This window comes from Erigeron canadensis, chromosome 2 (assembly GCF_010389155.1).
Source record: "Erigeron canadensis isolate Cc75 chromosome 2, C_canadensis_v1, whole genome shotgun sequence".
NCBI classification, from domain to species: Eukaryota; Viridiplantae; Streptophyta; class Magnoliopsida; order Asterales; family Asteraceae; genus Erigeron; species Erigeron canadensis.
Window position 1 is genome coordinate 13720262 of NC_057762.1, and position 17683 is coordinate 13737944.

A 17683-nucleotide genomic window follows, 5' to 3' on the forward strand; every position below is an offset into this window, starting at 1 on the left:
AGCATCGGCCTTCAAAGCATTGTTGAGCTCATTTTTCAAAGTTGTGAAATTGGAGTTATCATTGAGTTACATAGGCAATTGAGATCTATGGTTGCATTTAATGAAGTGGCTATCAGAAGGATCTAGATATTGACATTTACTATCGCTATTTGGTGCTTAAAGTTGGAGTTGTCTGATAAAAAAGTTTGAACTGCATAAAGATACGACAGACCATCCAATAGAATAAAGAACAAAAGTACGAGTGAACGATATACAAACTAACACTGCATTATCAAGTTACATTGATCGAATCTTAAAGAAATACAAGATTTACAAATGAACAAACAATATATAACGGCGAGCCATGTGCTTACAAAAGCAAATAGAAGGGTTCTTTTTGTTCTCACCAGGTAACTTCATGCTTTCACACAACAGTTGAAGTAGCTTAAGATGCTTCTCCTAACCTGCACGAATACAGTAAATTTTAACCGTCTGTACTGTAATTATAAGTGTCTTTTCCAGATCAAATGCTTCAATTATTATATTAATTACCAAAAATGATTACAAGACTATTCATCAAAACCTTTAGTCATGTGCAATTGTGCACTGCTTGCTAGTAACCTCTTTCATATGTAAGTCATAGGATCACAAGTGACTGATACCAATTGATCGTAGATCTACGTACCACGTGTTAGACTTCAACATAATTATAAAAATATACATCATACAAAAAGGGCACAATCTCTACAACTTAATTAGCCTAACTCTATATTTTCCTTTCATTAACTCTTCTAAAATTATTCCAACTTTATAGATAAAAAAAAGTTAGAATAACTTTAATCCTTATATTAAATTAATGGTCAAGATTTAATGATTAAATTTAAATCTTAACCTTTGATTTTAATTTAAAGATTAAGTGTGATTAAATATTATCTTTAAAGTTGATCCTGATGTTTAACTCTACACATATACTTTGCAAATAGTTGAATATGTTTTTTTTTTTCAAAAAGATAGTTGAATATATTTGCTACGCTATTTAGTAGATATATACTCGTAATACCTTTGGTGAAAACAATTATCATTTTATAAATAGCCCGATGGATATAAATAAGACATAATGTGAAATGTTCATTTGAAAACTAAATTTTTTGTGAAAATTAGAAAAACTGTCAAAACACACTGTGATCTGAATTTAACACAATGTATTTTAATTATGTTTTTATAAAACACAATGTATTTTTATTGTGTAATATAAAATACGTCGTGTTAAGTTTTAAATCACGGTGTGTTTTTGATAGCATTGTAAATCAGAAAATTGTTCAAACACACTGTGATATGAATTTAACACAATGTGTTTTCGAAAAATATATTAAAAACACATTGTGTTAAACTCAGAACCCAATGTGTTTTGAAAGTTTTCTAGTTTTCACGGAAAATTTATTTTTCAAATGATCAAAACCCAGACATAATAATAATTTAATATATAAACAGATTATTTTCCATGTTTTAAGTTTTATTTATAACATAATTGATTATTATAGATGAGACATGTTAAAATATGATGATATAATTAAGCACAAAATGTTTATTATGGAAAATGATAATAAAATATGTATGTTATATCTTTGTCTAATGAAAGTGTAAAGTCAATATAATACTAACTACCAAAAAAATGATGATATGATTATTGAAAAATCGTTCTTAGTATATATGCTTCTCGTGATATGTTTGCTATATCTTTGTAGTGACGATGTAAAAGTGACGTATAAAGAAAACATGTTTATGTAGTGTAAAAAACATATTATCTCCTTATTATGACATTATTATATTACAATGACCATGATCATGATCATTACATATACTGTCTCATTTATTCCAAAGTGTTCATATTTCATTCAATGACACCACTTTACCACTTATACAAACACCTTTAAAATATAATTGTATGGAAAAAAATGTTAGGGGTGTCATAGTGTTAAGAAAATGATACGAGTATTACGATAGTATAATTAATTTAGCATGTTGTTTTTAAAAGCAATCATTATTAAAATAAAGTAAAACAAAAAAAAATTAAAACGTCAAAGTCAATTTTTTTAAAAAGAAAATTTTGTCACCATGCAAAACATGAAATTTTCTAGAAAAAATGATATGTTTCAAACTCAAACTTTGAAAAATAAACATAGGGATTTAAAACAAAAAAAAATCTTAAATAGCGTCAAATTAAATAAATAACATGTTGAAAATACATTACATATATACTTCCTTATAAAGCAAATTAGCTTTAAGTCATTAAGAACCTAATAAGTCTAAAATGCCCCTTACCTTAATGCATATTTCTATAGCCACCTTTACAGTTGGACTAAACTATCTATACTCCCTTATAAAGTAAATTAGCTTTTTAAGTCATTAAGAACCTGATAAGTCTAAAATGCCTCTTACCATAATACATCTTTCTATACCCACCTCTGCAGTTGGAATAAACTACCCCCGAATCTATCTCATTCTTAAAACAAAATTCCGCCGCAATGCGCGGGTATTATGCTCGTGTCGAATAATACAAATTAAGCATTATATACATGTCATACTAAATTTTGTACTATGAGATAACGGTTACCTAAATTAAAAACTTAAAATATATGAATGAAACCACTAATCATATGCCTAACAAAGTTATTGAAAGTAGCATTTGATTTATACTTTCCTTTATTTCCTATCTTCCCATTATTATATACGAGCAATATTGTCCGCGCGTTATGGTAGTAGGATGGTGGGGTGATAGGTCAAGTCTTAGAGTATGATATCCAAATGTCTTAGTCGTACGAGTTCCATCCTCGGATTTAAAAATTCGTCGAACGTATATCGAATGACATCTCTAATAAAAGAACATGAAATTTTAAGAACACTCGTACAGTTTTTATAACTTATCGATATACGGTTTTTAAGATAAAAGATTTTGATTGAATTAGAGAAATAAAATGATTTATGAAGGAGAGAAAAAAAAAAGTAATTGAGATTTGAGGAGAGAGAAGAAAATGAGTAATTGAGATTTAAGGCATTATAGGTATATCATGTAGAGATGTTTAAATTAGTGAATAAAAAAGAATGGTATATTAGGTATATCAAATCCTTAATTGAGATTTTAAAAAAAGGACAAAATACTTTATAAGATAGTATTAGATGAATAATAATCGTATTTAGAATATTAAAAATCGTATGGTTTCATGATTTCCCAAGAAATCTTATTATTATTATTATTATTATTATTATTATTATTATTATTATTATTATTATTATTATTATATAAAAATAGTTGATGTAAAGGGTTAATGGATATATTTTAAAAAATAAAGAACTGATGTTGTAATATAATTATTAAGAGTATTTTAGACATTTTACTCCATATAACTTTCAACACATGACTATTATTTTTATAAGTAGTATAGATGTATAGATAGATCTAAAGCATGTTAATAATGTAGTAATAATTATGATTTATTAGTTTTAACGCCAAATTCAACGATATTAAATAATCATATACCATTCTTTTGGAAACCACCTAATTTACGCAAGTAAAAAAAAAAAAATTGTCTACTGTCGTATTCTACGGGTTTTTGTTCCATCGATGGTATATGGAGAGGTTAAAATGTTGACAGACCTTATCCCTGCCTTGGTAGAAACGTTGCTTTTAGGTTCTAGCTAGTTTCCGCAAGGATTATACTTTTTTTTTGAATTTACAATCGTATACATGATGTGTTGTAAACATTAGTTTCCCGTTGCACAAAACATAAGCATTACCAAACGATAAGTTAGAAATAATTTGTGCGATCATTGGGTAGACAAAAAAGGCCATTCATCCACTCAATGATTGTCATTGGATGAGAACAACAATATTCATAAAAGTTGAAAAAAAACATTCCACGCCAACCAGATATTGAGGGTGATAACTGATAACATGGTTGCACTACTTGCACATGCCTTTAGGGTGTTTGGAATTATAATTTGAATAATTTATTTAATTATTTGTCTATAAAAATGATTATTTGCATTCAGAGAAAACACACTTTTAAAAAACTAAACAACGCAATTTAAAAATGCAAAATTTAATTTTAAAACGAAATCCCAAACAACCTTAATTATTATATTCTTTGTTACCTAGGGTACAATGCAGATAGTTAACAAGGCAGGAATATCACTTCTAAGAATTCATATATATATATATATATATATATCAAAATTATACTAGGCGATGTATGCGATAGGTACTTTATGAATTATGTCGTATTTCATAAAATGAAAGGAAGCGATGAAACTCACTTCTGGGCAATGTTGGCTAAGCTTTTTGAGGTCTTAAACTTTTTGAGAGTCTTAAACGACATCAATTTTAATGGCTTAATTCATTGAGTACAAATAAATGATTATTTATGCAACAAAATCTGGATTTTCTTATAGTGATTAAAGATATAATAACATTACCTAGCAACAATTACTGGATTGCATTTATTTTGTATACAGCCTTGCCATATTTCTTAAACAAATCATCCTACATGTTATCTGTATCTTGTCATACATTTTAATTTGCAAGTTTATTGCTCACTTTTAATAACATATCTGTAACACCCCAATATTTTAAGGTAAAAGAAATGAACCTCCTTTTATAGTTTTGGCATTAAATTAACTTCCTAGTATTTTATTTTTAGATATAAGGTTAATTTAGTTGGAACTTTAGCGGATAGCGGATATAATACCCACAAAAGGTGGGATGGGTCGTGGCATCTTCTGAAATTGCCAGCCATCCATATGACTTATGAATCATATTCCACTTCTCTTCTTCTCTACATCTTCATGCAATTCCATCTCTTCTCTTCAAAATCAAAAGCTTAATTCTTCCAATTCAAAATGTACTAAACATCACCATCTTATAATCTTCATTCAAGAATCAAAAGTTAGGGTTGTGGGTTTTGGTGGTGGTGGCCGAAAATTTCAAGGAAAAGGGGAAAGGAGGATTTCCAATTTACGTCTTGAACTAACCATTATTTGTGGAAGTAATGAATTCCCCTAACCTAGTTTTCTTCTTTTTTTTAAATTTAGGGTTCATGAATGAACTAAATTGGGGATTTTGCTAGAATTTGTATTATGGTTAATTTCTCCCCAATTCCTTAGTTAACCTAGTTGTCATTGAGTTATATAATGTGTTTGATTATGAAATTTATAAGTGCATGTGATAAATTTTTAATTGTGAGAAAGAATGGATTCTTGTTAGTCATTGAAATGATGATGAAAAAGAGTAGAATGAGCTACCTAATGTTCTTATAAGAATGAAAGTAACTCAATGACAAATGGGTTGGGTTTTGGGTTTAGAAAAGGCTAGTGATTGAGCATGATTAGGTTGAGCTAGTCAAGATGTGAATGTAAGCTTATGCATTTTTATGATATGATCATAGGTTGAGCTTGTTGAGCATCATCGTTTTTTTTTTATAGCATTATTGTCCTTGTTGCGGAGGAGGTGAGTAAATTTGCATACCTTTATGTATACGTTGGGTCAATTACCATAAGATGTGAATGTTCCAAGTATGGTAATTGATTTGGCGTTAAGCCCTTGTGGGGCATAGTATATGAGGCCTAAGAACCCCGATAGTTGATCAATTGAGGCCTAAGAACCTCCGGTGGCCTAAAAACCCTGATAGATGATCATGATTATGTTGTTTAGCTTATATAGATCCATATATGTATTGATAGTGTGCAAAGTGAGCATGTAAATGTGACATGACGGTGTCATAGGTTACATGTGAAAGTCTTTGCACTTGCCTTCCTTTGTATTCGGAAATGTATGCAAGTATATTCACTAAGTCTTTGCTTATATTTTAGTTGTTTATATTTTTAAAGGTAGTACCAGAAGAAAGAACTAGTGTTGAATTAGAGCTTGAAGTGATAGAAGTGAAGTTTGCAAGCTTTAAGGTATTTAGGTCATTCGTGGAAGAATGACGATCTTTTGGTTAGAGGCTTAGAAGTCCCCCTCCCCATGGCTCGTGGTACAGTTTGTTTTGTTGGTCATGCTTATGTTAAAATTGTATAGTTGATCAAGTGTCAAATTTTGGGTAAATTGTGAAGTTGTATTTTGGGCAAAATAGCGTCAAATGGGTAAATGACCCGTTTGATGGTGTTCATGGGTTTTAAAACAAGATAATGTCGTATGTATGTCATATTGTGTTCATGAAGTTGCTTCAAATCTCTGGAAAGTATTTTAAGATGTTCGTTTTGCAAATTTGAAGGTTTTATGTTGGATCAAATGTTAAAATTGGTGTTAGGGTTGCAGATCAGGTGGCCACTGCGGTGCAGTGGGGGTGACTTTGCCCACTGCGGCGCAGTGGATTCCCACGGAAACAATTTTGGTTCCTCTCACTGCAGCGCAGTGGGAGATGTGTCAAACCCATTGCGGCGCAGGGGGGGATGTTCAAGTTCTAGCCGAGGATTTCCACTGCGACGCAGTGGGGAGTCCTCGACCCACTGCGGCGTAGTGGGGTATAAAAAAAAATTATAATATTTTCGGTTTATCGAGTCGGGTCCTTTTAATTTCATTCTACACGTTATCTATAGCTTGGCATACATTTTAATTTGCAAGTTTATTTCTCACTTTTAATAACATATGCAGCCAAGAAACCAAGTATTTACTTGTAAATAACAATTACAAAAGTAAACCCATGTGAAAATCAAATATAACCAAAACATATTACAACGTTTACTGGTTATTCAAATGAGGGATAATCAACATACCTTTAAGTAATAAATTCAAATCGCATAATTATGATAGAGCTTTAGAGATTCTTTTGTATTTCTAAGAGAGTATTGGAACATATTTTTTTAAGAAACCTAATGATGGAAGCAACTTATAAAACATGAACGTTTAAAATGTGTAATCTTAATTTGGGGGCTTTGATAGTTAGTGGGCCTTCGTCTTGTGCCTAACCCACTAATACTACTAGGCCGGATCTGCTTATGGGAATCAACCTAGTCAGCGTTTTCTCGTCTAAACATTATGTGATTAAGCTTATATATTTGTGTTTCTGATACGGAAATGACCCCGAGCCATTTCCACATAAATACTTGGTTCGCGTATTTGTTAAAACAAGTTCAGCAAGCAACAGATTGCATTTGGATATCCTTTATTGGAATTAAGCTACTCATGTATGTTGATCTTAATGCAAATTCAAGCACTGAAGTTATCCAACCAAACCAAGTGTTGCTGGTCTTAAGGTTCATTAGTGACAATACAAGTTTTGATCAGCAGCAACTCTCGCTGAAACAACTTCAACTCGCTGAAACAACTTCAACTGATCACCGTCAGTAACTGAACAACACCAGATGTGATCAGCGAGTGTCTAGATCAGCAAGTAACACTTCAGTTAGAAGAATACATCAACAAGTCTTTTCTCAGCAGGTATCCATTAGTGACACTGGCCAGAGACGGGTGCCCAGCACATTACTTAAGTCATGCTTCAGTGAGCATTCACCAATGATGAAGTTTATCAGATCCATATTAGTTACACTTCAGTGGCCCGTTTAAGCAACTAGATATCAATCCACTAGTGAAGGTAGCAACTGGACCGTTCCAGTGAATAACTCCAGTGAGTTATTTTAGTCAACATGATACTCTAGTGAACCATTTGAGTGGACGACGTCAGTGACAAAATGCTCAAGATGGAATACTCCACTGAAGGTTCTCCAGATCACTTCTCCAGTGAGGCTTCTCCAGATGCATTCTCTAGATATGATCCTCCAGATGTACTCTCCAGTGAAGTTTCTCCAAATCACTTCTCCTGGAAAAAATCCTCCAGCTCCAGGTTCCAGTGACAATCCTCCAGATCCAGGTAACGTTACTCCAGAGCCATTAACCAGTCTCCAGTCAAGATCCTCCAGTAAAGCTTACCAGTGAACGACTCCAGTCAAGATGCTCCAGTAGCAATCCATCTGTTCAGTTTGTCGTCATCTAGTTACTTTCATCCGATAAGAGGCAGACACGTCATAATGTTCTAGAAGCTTATGGATAAGAATGGACATGTGGATGTGACAGCTTTCCTAACGGTTTGCATGTGCCAATTGTGGGGACCATTTCCAAGAGAATAATTCTAGAATCCGCACATGCCCTTTTTCTATTGGTGGAATAATTAGTGGTTGTCCCCCATAATAAAATGAGTGGATGTCCTTCACCCATGACAACTTTTATTTATTTTAATTTGTATTCCGATGATTCCTAGAAAATAACATGTGGCTATAAATAGGGGTTGTATTTTTCTCATTGTAAGTTAGATTATGTTGAATTGAGTGAAATTAATAGAGCAGCCTCTATTTCTTAATAATCTTCATTTACCTTTATAGATCTTTGATCTTGGTGGTTTGGAGTGACCCCTTTATTTATAATTGTGGTGGTTCGTCCTTTATCAATTATAGTGGTGAGGTCTTTAAATCTTCGATTCCTTTATCTGTGTTTTTATGGTGGCTAGACCTTTATCAAACATAGTGGTGGGTTGGAGTGTTTCCTTTATCCTTGATTTCGGTGGCTCAGCCTTTACGAGTCTTGGTGGTGGATTCTTTTATCTATTCTTTATTTTATTGTTTTCTTTTGTTGTTGTTTTCATATAAAACCAGGAAAATACCAAAAATAGTTTTCAAGTTGTTGTTTAATTCCGCTGTGCTTAAGTTTTAGCGTGATTTACGCATCAGTTTCCTAAGTGAAGTGTTATCTAGATTTGTTGATTTGTGTGTCCACATCATGAGCCAATTCCAATATTTGTCAAGTGCTCTATCCAAACAAATTATGACAAAAACATAACTTAAGAATAGTTGCTAAGCTTTATGGTTCGATACGACAGCCAAGCATTTTCCAATGTCCCGCCTCCAGATACTTTATTATCCAAGGCATGGTTGAACGTATTTTAGCTTATATTATCTTTATTCATGACAACTACGGAAAAAGATAAATTAGCACCATTAAGACTAAATCTCAATCATTCAACTTTTCCCACCACCATCATCTCTGACCAGCACCATCACCATCACCATCTCCGACCACCACCCTAATCCTCTGGCGATGGTGACCACCACCACCACCATGATCATTGCGATCTACTGTCTCTCTCTTCTCTTCTGGACACGGGTCGGCGCCGACAAGGGCGGAACCCGTACCATATCCGATCACCACCATCTCTTGGATCGCCTCCAATCAAATCCATACGATTCTCATTTGCGTCCGGTGACAACCCTTTTAGAACGGATAAGGAAAACGCCCGTATCGTATCCACCAGAAAATGAAATTGATTCTCGCCGAAAATGTCGCTGAAGATGTTGCCGCCGCCGTATTCTGGAAAACGGGATTTGAGATTTGAGCAAAGAGAAAAAAATAAATGGTTGAGATTTGGTTCTAATGGTCTTAATTTAAGAGATATTCCTAAATTAACCAACCCATGACAGCTACACTTCTAACTTTGATATTATCAATTTAAATATAATGTTTCAGTATAATCTCTATATATCTATTAAAAGAGTAAGAATCCTAGCTTCTAAAGTCCTCTTCAAACATAAAGCTAATTTTAAACATTGCCACATAGGATTTTATCCTATGTGGCATTAGTACAATCTTTTAACAATATTTATTCATTTAATATTAAATAAAAAAGATTTATATACAAACTTGAGAAACCAAATCCAATATATTTGAAGAAAAAAATCGTATAAGTAAATAAGATAATTGCATTCATTATATCTAAATTTATTTGGCAAATACATTTAACAAAAATAATATATTATCAAAATCCTTTCATTATAGAAATTTAGATATTTCTAACTAGATAAATGATATCACAATTCAGTTCATTGAGGTTACGGGTTATGTAGGTTCATTTTTTTTACGGGTAGTAATTATTTTAATAAATAACATGGGTTATGACTGCAATTATTCCTAATCGAATACTATGTTTAGAGCAAATACGCAGCCACAAGACACCGCCAATCTCGCTTAAACTAATCTTCATTATCCATGTAGGAAAACAACACCATTAAGTTTCTAAATATGTTTAATTAAGTTTATAACTTTTTTGGTATTTAAATGTTGATCATTATATATATTATGCTATATGAGTTGATAGAGGTTTCGATATGTTTTCATTGAGTATAACTTTTATCAAATATTATTTAATGCAATTATCAATGTAATATAAAAAAGTTAATTTGGGTAAAAACCCTAGTATATATATAAAAGACTATCAGAAAGCGTTTAAGTGGCTCTCTATGTGCCCGCCATGGCGGCTTTTTATTCGAATGATACGTCAGCAGCCGCCACATCTGGCGTTAACAACACGTCAGCGGCCACATCAGCATATTATGTGCTGACGTGTAAGGTCCACGTAAGCTATAAGTGTACCTTTATACTAAAAATAAATGGGAAGTCTGATTCGAACCTTCGACCTCCCATTTGATTGCAACGCCTCTCCACCAGTTGAACCAATGAAGGTATCGTTAAGAATTGACAAACTCACTATTAATAAACCGTCGTTCAGATCGAAGCTTACTTAGAAACAGATTTCCCGTTCCCAACTTCCCATCGGAGACAACCCCTTAATTTTTTTCCTATTTTTAATTTTTCCATCCCCCTTCCAATCTTTAATCCCCCAAGTCTCTTCCTATTTTCAATCCTTAAAGATAATCTCAATTCCTTAAACTTTAGGGATTTATGGTTTTAAACCAAATGGCTAAATCTACATATATATCAAACGCAGGGTTCTTTTTTTTTTACTCCCACTGTCAGCATCACGATATCAACACATATGTCAGGTTAGATTTTTCGATCCTTTCACTATATCTTATATTAATCAATCTTTGTTTGTATGTTTGTAAATAGAAATCATGAAAATTGTTATATATACAGGGATTTCGGAATTGGTTTTGAAGATATAAATCATATATGATTAAGATAGTGTTTTGATTTTTATAACTGAAAAGTTTTTTCTTACTTTATAAGGTTTAATTATTGTTTTATGTGACTTTTATAATTGATTTGTGTTGATGTGATCAATGGTGATGATAACAATGACAACGAAAATTTTTAATTTTAACTATTTGATTTAGGGATTTTGTATCTCGGTTAGAAAGCAGCATGGTGGAATCAGTGGTAAACACCCTTACTTCTGGAGACAGAGGTCATGGGTTCGATCCTCATCCCATTCAAAGGTTGGAGGGCCTTTTCTACCATTTAGGTAGAAGCCGGAAGCAGCCTCTCTACTTATGTAAAGGTAAGGTCTGCCTACATCTTAATCTCCCCCATACACCGTCAAGGTATTGGGGCTCAAAACCCGCGGAAGGTGGCACTGAGCAGTTACTTTACTTTGTATCTTGGTTAGAAAGTTGTCTAAATGAAAATTATTTAATTATGCGACTTAAAAACAAAACAAAAGTTTTTCAATGCCTTTATTTCATGTTTGTACATTTATGTGTGTATGATATTTGCATATTTCTGATAATGGATTGTTATCCAGCTTGAAGATGAGTTGGTTAAAGTGCAAGATATAACAACTAAATTTAGAACTCATGTGGGCACTATTGAATATTTGATTAACCTTGAATCTTATTTTTGATTTGGGCTTATTTCAATCGAAAACAATATTTATGTATTTATTATGGGAGTATTATTTGTTTTTAACTATTGATATCTTTCTAGCATAGGGTTTCTTTTGTTTTTTACAAATATACATTGGTACCCAAGGTATTTTATAACTATGCAATCGAAGAAGATATTTTATAACTAATTCATGTGAATCCTTTTCCAATTGGTCTCCTGACACTTATAATTTTTGCTAATAAGGTTGTACTAAATTTATTCTTGATATATGTTGTCTTTATGTTAACGAAATTACACATAGGTGTTATGAAACAATTTCTAAACCATGTTGCGTGTGTGTGTGGTTTTTTTTTTCTTTTTATTATTATTTTTTTTTTATTTTATCTTTTGCTGTTATTTTTGTGGATTTATGTACTTCGATCCATTTATATAAAGATTGATTACAAACAGATACCTGAAAACTAATTATTTAGAGAAATTAAGTTATTGAAAACTAAAAAATGTTTAGGTTAGCTGGTTTTGGCCTGTAAAGAGGATTAGCCATTAGCCATATTATTGTTAATAACACACTACTATCAGGTTTGTAAGTACTTAGACAGGTTGTACCATTTTCCGAAAATCATGATCTGCCACTTATTTTGCACTCAATGATGTTTGAATGTAGAATGCGATAATGCATTTCTAAGCACGGATATTAAACTAGGCTCACAAAATGTTTTGTATGGTAAGTGTGATACATAAGGAGGTTGGTGGGTTAGTCCTAATTTGGGTAGAAATTAGAATTAAATTGGTATTGTTCACAAGATGTGGTCTACCTATAAAGACCCCTCAACTCAAACGTGACTTCAAACCCTATATAGACATTTTGTAGAACCTAAACATGACACATGGTCGTCATGTTTCATAACTAGATGACATGTTTAATTATATGGGCATTGCGTAATTTTTCAACCCGGTTGGCCTGAAAACGTATTTAATTATGTGTTATTGGCAAATATTTGAACAGTGATTCCCTATGTTATTATGGGAGTTAGTCTCATATATGCATCCTCTATTAGGATTCAAGTAGTTGTTTTTAAGTATAATTTTTTCATGAAAATAACAGTTGAACTTTGACTTCTTTTAGGATTCAAGTAGTTATTTTTAACATGATTTATCTATGAAATAAGTGCTGCACTTGACTTTTGCTTTACTGGAGTCAATAAAGATATTTTTTGCTAGCCATTTTGATCTTTTACTTTACTTCACTCTTTTCTCTTTCGTATTACCAATGTCATTTGCAGCCCAACCCTCCTGACCTATTTGCTCCATTTTTTAACTTTTACCCATTTTGACTCTAACATGTTACCCAACCTCCCATTTTTCTAGGCCACGGTTAATAGTTTCACTTATAATTTCTTATGATTTGCCTTGATCTAATCCTTATGTACGACTAGAATGTTCCATTTCTTACATGCTTGTGGTAAAATTGTACGAAACACCTCAAAGATCAAAAAGAAGAAGTGCTCCATGGGGATTTACTGAGGAGTTGTCCACCTTTGATGCTTACTCATGAGGTTAGTGTTGTTGAGAGATTTTTCCTTTGTTGATAATTATCTAGGGCCTCCATTTTACAAGTCATAAAAAGAGGTGTCCATATTACAACTACATTTGGACAATGCTTTGACAGAAAACACAAGAAAATTTAGTGATCACATGATGCAAATACACAACAAAACTGCAGCCAACATCATTTTCCTTTTACAACCTGATATGAATCCTACAACACAAGTGACCATCCAACATCAGCATACTTGAACCATATTTGTTGTCTTTGATATCATAACATAGTAGCTTAATTAAGTCTTTTCTGGCATGTACACAAAGTTGGGTGACCATTGATTCATTGAACAACTTTCCTGACCCTTACTTGAAAGTTGATATTAATTTTATCTTATTAAAAGAAGTATTTTTGTTAGTATGCCATTATTTTATAAGTAATATGAAATTTGGATAGTTCATTTTTTTTTTATATTGATCTGTTTTTTTTTTTTTTTATTTTATTTATTTTTGTAGAATGGCGAGGGAGAAGAAAAGAAAACAAAGTCTAAGGCCTTTGACATATTTGGTTGCTTTATCTAAAACTAAGTAAATTATAATATACTTAATGGATTGATGTTCACTCTTATTGTTTATCCTCAACTATTTACAGTGGTAATTATATTGTTTTGGAAAATGATAAATCCTCTTTAAGATTAGGGTATAAGAAAATGACATTTGGTATCCACTAATTATTTTTCTTAATGTTGCTTCTTGATTTTGGCACATGTCTTCAACTAATTGTTCGCAAGATTTTTAGGCCATTTTTTTAGAAGGATTAATCATTTCTTTATTTTTTTAACGACTCAAACTTCATTAGTTTCAGGGTAATTCTTTTAAAATGTTATTTTAAGGTAGCTACTTTATTCCATATGATATATCTACTTTTGTTTTGATCTTGAGTTTTGACAACCGAATACAAGATTTGATTAGGCGTTCCATTAAAACATTCATTTACGTTATAGGATTGATTGTGTATATATAGGATGAGTGAATAAAATTTGTTAGGATAATAAGATACTATTGGTATTTGAGAATTTTATGTATGTATAAACTTGGGCCTGTCCAAGTCTTTTAATTCCGAATGGATTGTAATTTTTCAGTTGTTAATAAAATACAGTTAAAACCCTATAAATTAATACTCGATAAATTAATACCTCGATAAAATTAATAATTTATTCAGACCCAACCTTAAGAGATTAGTGGAAATCAACACTTGATAAATTAATAGCTCGTTAAATTAATAAAATATCTCTGTCCCGACACTATTAATTTATAGAGGTTTTACAAAGGCAATTATGCCTTTTTAGAAAGAAAAAAAACATTCATTTAAGTTGTTTGGGACTTTGGGGATTCTCTATACAAGATTAGATATAGCTATATTTCGCTTTGCCTAAATATGTATTCATATTAATTTACGTCAAGTAATTTCTCTAATTTGTATTTACATTTCTCGGTCATGCTTTTGATGGGGAGTGATATTTAATTATTTATACAACAAGTTTTAGCCCTCTAAAACAAAGGTATAACATTTATTATACAATGTATAATATCATGTAAAAATTATTGTAGATGATTTAAATCTATTGTAGAAATATCATTTCACCTTTTGATATGCTATCTATTATGGGATTTTTTAAGCGAATATATAATAACCAATCATCAAGCTAGGTATTAATTTTTTTTGATTTATTTCTCTTGAGGTATCAAAAGAAAAGTTTAATTAGTTGTTCATATGAATGGTGATTGTTTCAATTATATTTTTTCTATTCACAGCAGGTCTTTAATTTTACATAATTTCTTTTTTAGTTCTATTTGTCTTTAGATATAAACGGATGAAAATGCACATTGTTAAAGTTGTTAATACGTTAAAATTGTGTTTGGATTGTCTTTAATTTTACATAATGTCTTTTTTATTACTTAAGTATATGATAAAGTTCAATTAATATTAATTGAAAAGTATATGATAAAGTTTATGTCTCTAGACTTACATGTACATCTGTTATGGTTGATGTGGAATATGTGTACTTAAGAAGTTTCGTAGATACGAACATGAATCAAACAACAAAAATTTAGGATGATTCACGTAGAAAACAAAATAGCCCGGTGCAACACACGGGTTTCATCTAGTAAAAAATAAGCATCCAAAACTCAAATCTCTATCAGTTACCTGGGTGGCTGTACCTGTAGCCCATCTATCTTGGTAGAGCTTGCGATGATGATAAGATCGAGTCAAATGGTTTTTCAAACTTTTAAGTCATAGTTGAGGGTAAAAAAAGTTCACATGATAAAGAGAATTAAGGAAACCCACTAGCAGACTTGAGGTTTGAACAAACTAGACCAAGACAGAGCTTTTATGTTAGAAACTATGGTTTAAGTTATGATTAACTTTAAGGTAACTATCGGCCTAAAATGAGTAGAAAAAATAATTCTTGAATTAGGAGTATATAAGTAGCAATTTAGGAGAGATATATGTGGGCGTGATAGAAAGAAAAAAAGAAAGGAAAAAAAAAAAGTGAAAGTGGTTGCTTACCGTTGGAGAATCGGAGTCGTCCCCATGAAAAGTATGTGGATGAGGAGGAGCACTGTTGTTGGTTGTATTGAGCTTAGCAGTACTAGTGATAGTGTTGGAGGAGATGAGTTCGTCTTCGTTACCAATGCTAGCTCGCGATAGATCTCTCTTGTTCTGTTTCCTCATCTCTCTTATCTTTGAGAAATCCAAAGAGTAATCTGGAAGTGGCCCTTTTTGATCCCAGTCACCAAATTGAGGAACTGACATCCATGGAGCATTTTTCTACACCACACCATTCAAACAATAATTATTGAGTGAGTGTTTAATTACTAAATGCTACGCATAAAATCCGACACCAACTTACAGAATGTGACACGCTCAAAATCAAACTTTGTTTTCAAAGTATGTCTCATCTACACAATGTATATTGTATAATATATAATGTTACGCATAAAACCGAAAACAATAACCCAAGTAAGTTTGTCACCTCATTACAACATATAAGAAATGAAATGGGAAAAGTAAAACACTTCATACCTCATCCTTGTGATGATCCATATCAATCAATCAGATCTATAGCTTGTTGTAACCAACCAGAACAACCTATAATCCTATATATGACGAGAACGAGAACAACTTCTTCACCCAAAAACAATATTTTAAAATTGAGGGATAGACAGATATGAAAGAGCGTAGGTGTCTTTATGTTTGAGAGAGGGTAAGGGAAAGGAGGATACAGCAAGACGACAGCTTCAGTTAACAGATAGGTATGCGTTTGTGTATGACTTTACAACACTTAAAATTCTCCTTTCCAATTTCCATATATATATATATATATATATATGGAAAAAGGGAATATAAGGCTCTCTGACACCTAAGTTTTAGATACGAAATTCCTCACATATTAATATTTTACTATTTATTGTTTAATGAATAAATGCAAGGGCCCCCATGATTTTTATGGATTAAAAAAACAATATGTGAGTGTTCCACACCTAAGCTTAGATACCCGACAGCCTTATATTACCATCCCCCTATATATATATATGAAAAGGGAGTGTGTGGTTGTCATGTACCTAAGTTAGGTATAAAACCACTCACATACTAATTTTTTAATATTTTGAATAAATGATGGGCCCCATGTATTTTATGGATTAAAAAAACAAGATGTGAGGGGTTCTATTTCCAAGCTAGGTACATACCAACCACATACTCTCAACCCTCATATATATATATATATATGGGGTTAACATATGTACTGCAGCTGTACATAAGGGTGTTCACGGTCCAAGAACTGGACCGAACCGGACGTGTACGTGGACCGAACCAAGAACCGTTTTTAGAAAAACTTGGAACCGAGGACCGGACCGATATCTTCGGTTCGGTTCATGTTCGGTTTATAGTCGGTTTTTCGGTTTGAAGGTTTGGACCGAGACCATGTCAATTCAACATGAAAATCAATATTGGAATGAGAAACACAAATATATAAACTTAAACTATATATATATTTGCAGTAAAAAGACAAATACGCGAAACAGATTTTGCATATTTCCAGCAGTATTCTTATTAATGATGATTACAGCACTTCAATATACTCATGTTAAATCATAAGAAACGAATTATATATCTTGAGCATGGAGCAATTAATGTTAAATAAACTGAGCATGCAAATTTAATAGCAACAAAATGACTATTATATGAGAATAATAATAAAAAAAGGAATCCAACATAAACTGAGATATATATTGATATCCTATTTCTCGGTTCGGTTCAAACCGAGTGTTTTCTCGGGTTAAACATGGACCGGACCGAGAACCGAATAACATGAAAATAAAGAACCGTGGACCGGACCGATAACCTCGGTTCTATTCGGTTTCGGTCCAAATCCGGTTCGGTTTCTCAGTTTTTAGGTTTGGACCGCGATATGAACAGCCCTAGCTGTACGTATATTTGGGTATTGTCAAGTAGATTTTCAGGGGGCAATATGTTTACATATTTATAATTTA

General features: G+C 32.1%; 1 protein-coding gene and 1 long non-coding RNA gene across 3 annotated transcripts; one reads left to right on the plus strand and one right to left on the minus strand.

The window, feature by feature from the left end:
- Positions 1–176: 176 nt before the first annotated feature.
- On the minus strand, positions 177–16465 carry LOC122589611. 2 transcript variants are annotated; one of them, XM_043761922.1, is made up of 3 exons: positions 16215–16465; positions 15699–15959; positions 177–443 (listed from the first exon to the last, which is right to left on the minus strand). In XM_043761922.1, the coding sequence occupies exons 1-3, from the start codon at positions 16233–16235 to the stop codon at positions 396–398; spliced, it is 330 nt and encodes a 109-aa protein (XP_043617857.1). In that variant the 5' UTR covers positions 16236–16465; the 3' UTR covers positions 177–395. The 2 variants fall into 2 exon arrangements, with proteins under 2 accessions (XP_043617857.1, XP_043617858.1); XM_043761923.1 differs by lacking the exon at positions 177–443 and adding an exon at positions 13149–13346.
- On the plus strand, positions 12662–13891 carry LOC122589612. Its single transcript, XR_006322291.1, has 2 exons — positions 12662–13143; positions 13643–13891. It is a non-coding gene; the product is annotated as an uncharacterized LOC122589612 (long non-coding RNA).
- Positions 16466–17683: the final 1218 nt, after the last annotated feature.

What these genes read in the sequence shown, in the direction of transcription:
- LOC122589611 (XM_043761922.1), bottom strand. Translation starts at nt 16,235, where the DNA reads ATGGATCATCACAAGGATGAG. An exon ending in TGGATCATCACAAGGATGAG is followed by an intron (nt 15,960 to 16,214) that starts GTATGAAGTGTT and finishes GGTGTGGTGTAG; the next exon opens with AAAAATGCTCCATGGATGTC. An exon ending in ACGACTCCGATTCTCCAACG is followed by an intron (nt 444 to 15,698) that starts GTAAGCAACCAC and finishes GTATTCGTGCAG; the next exon opens with GTTAGGAGAAGCATCTTAAG.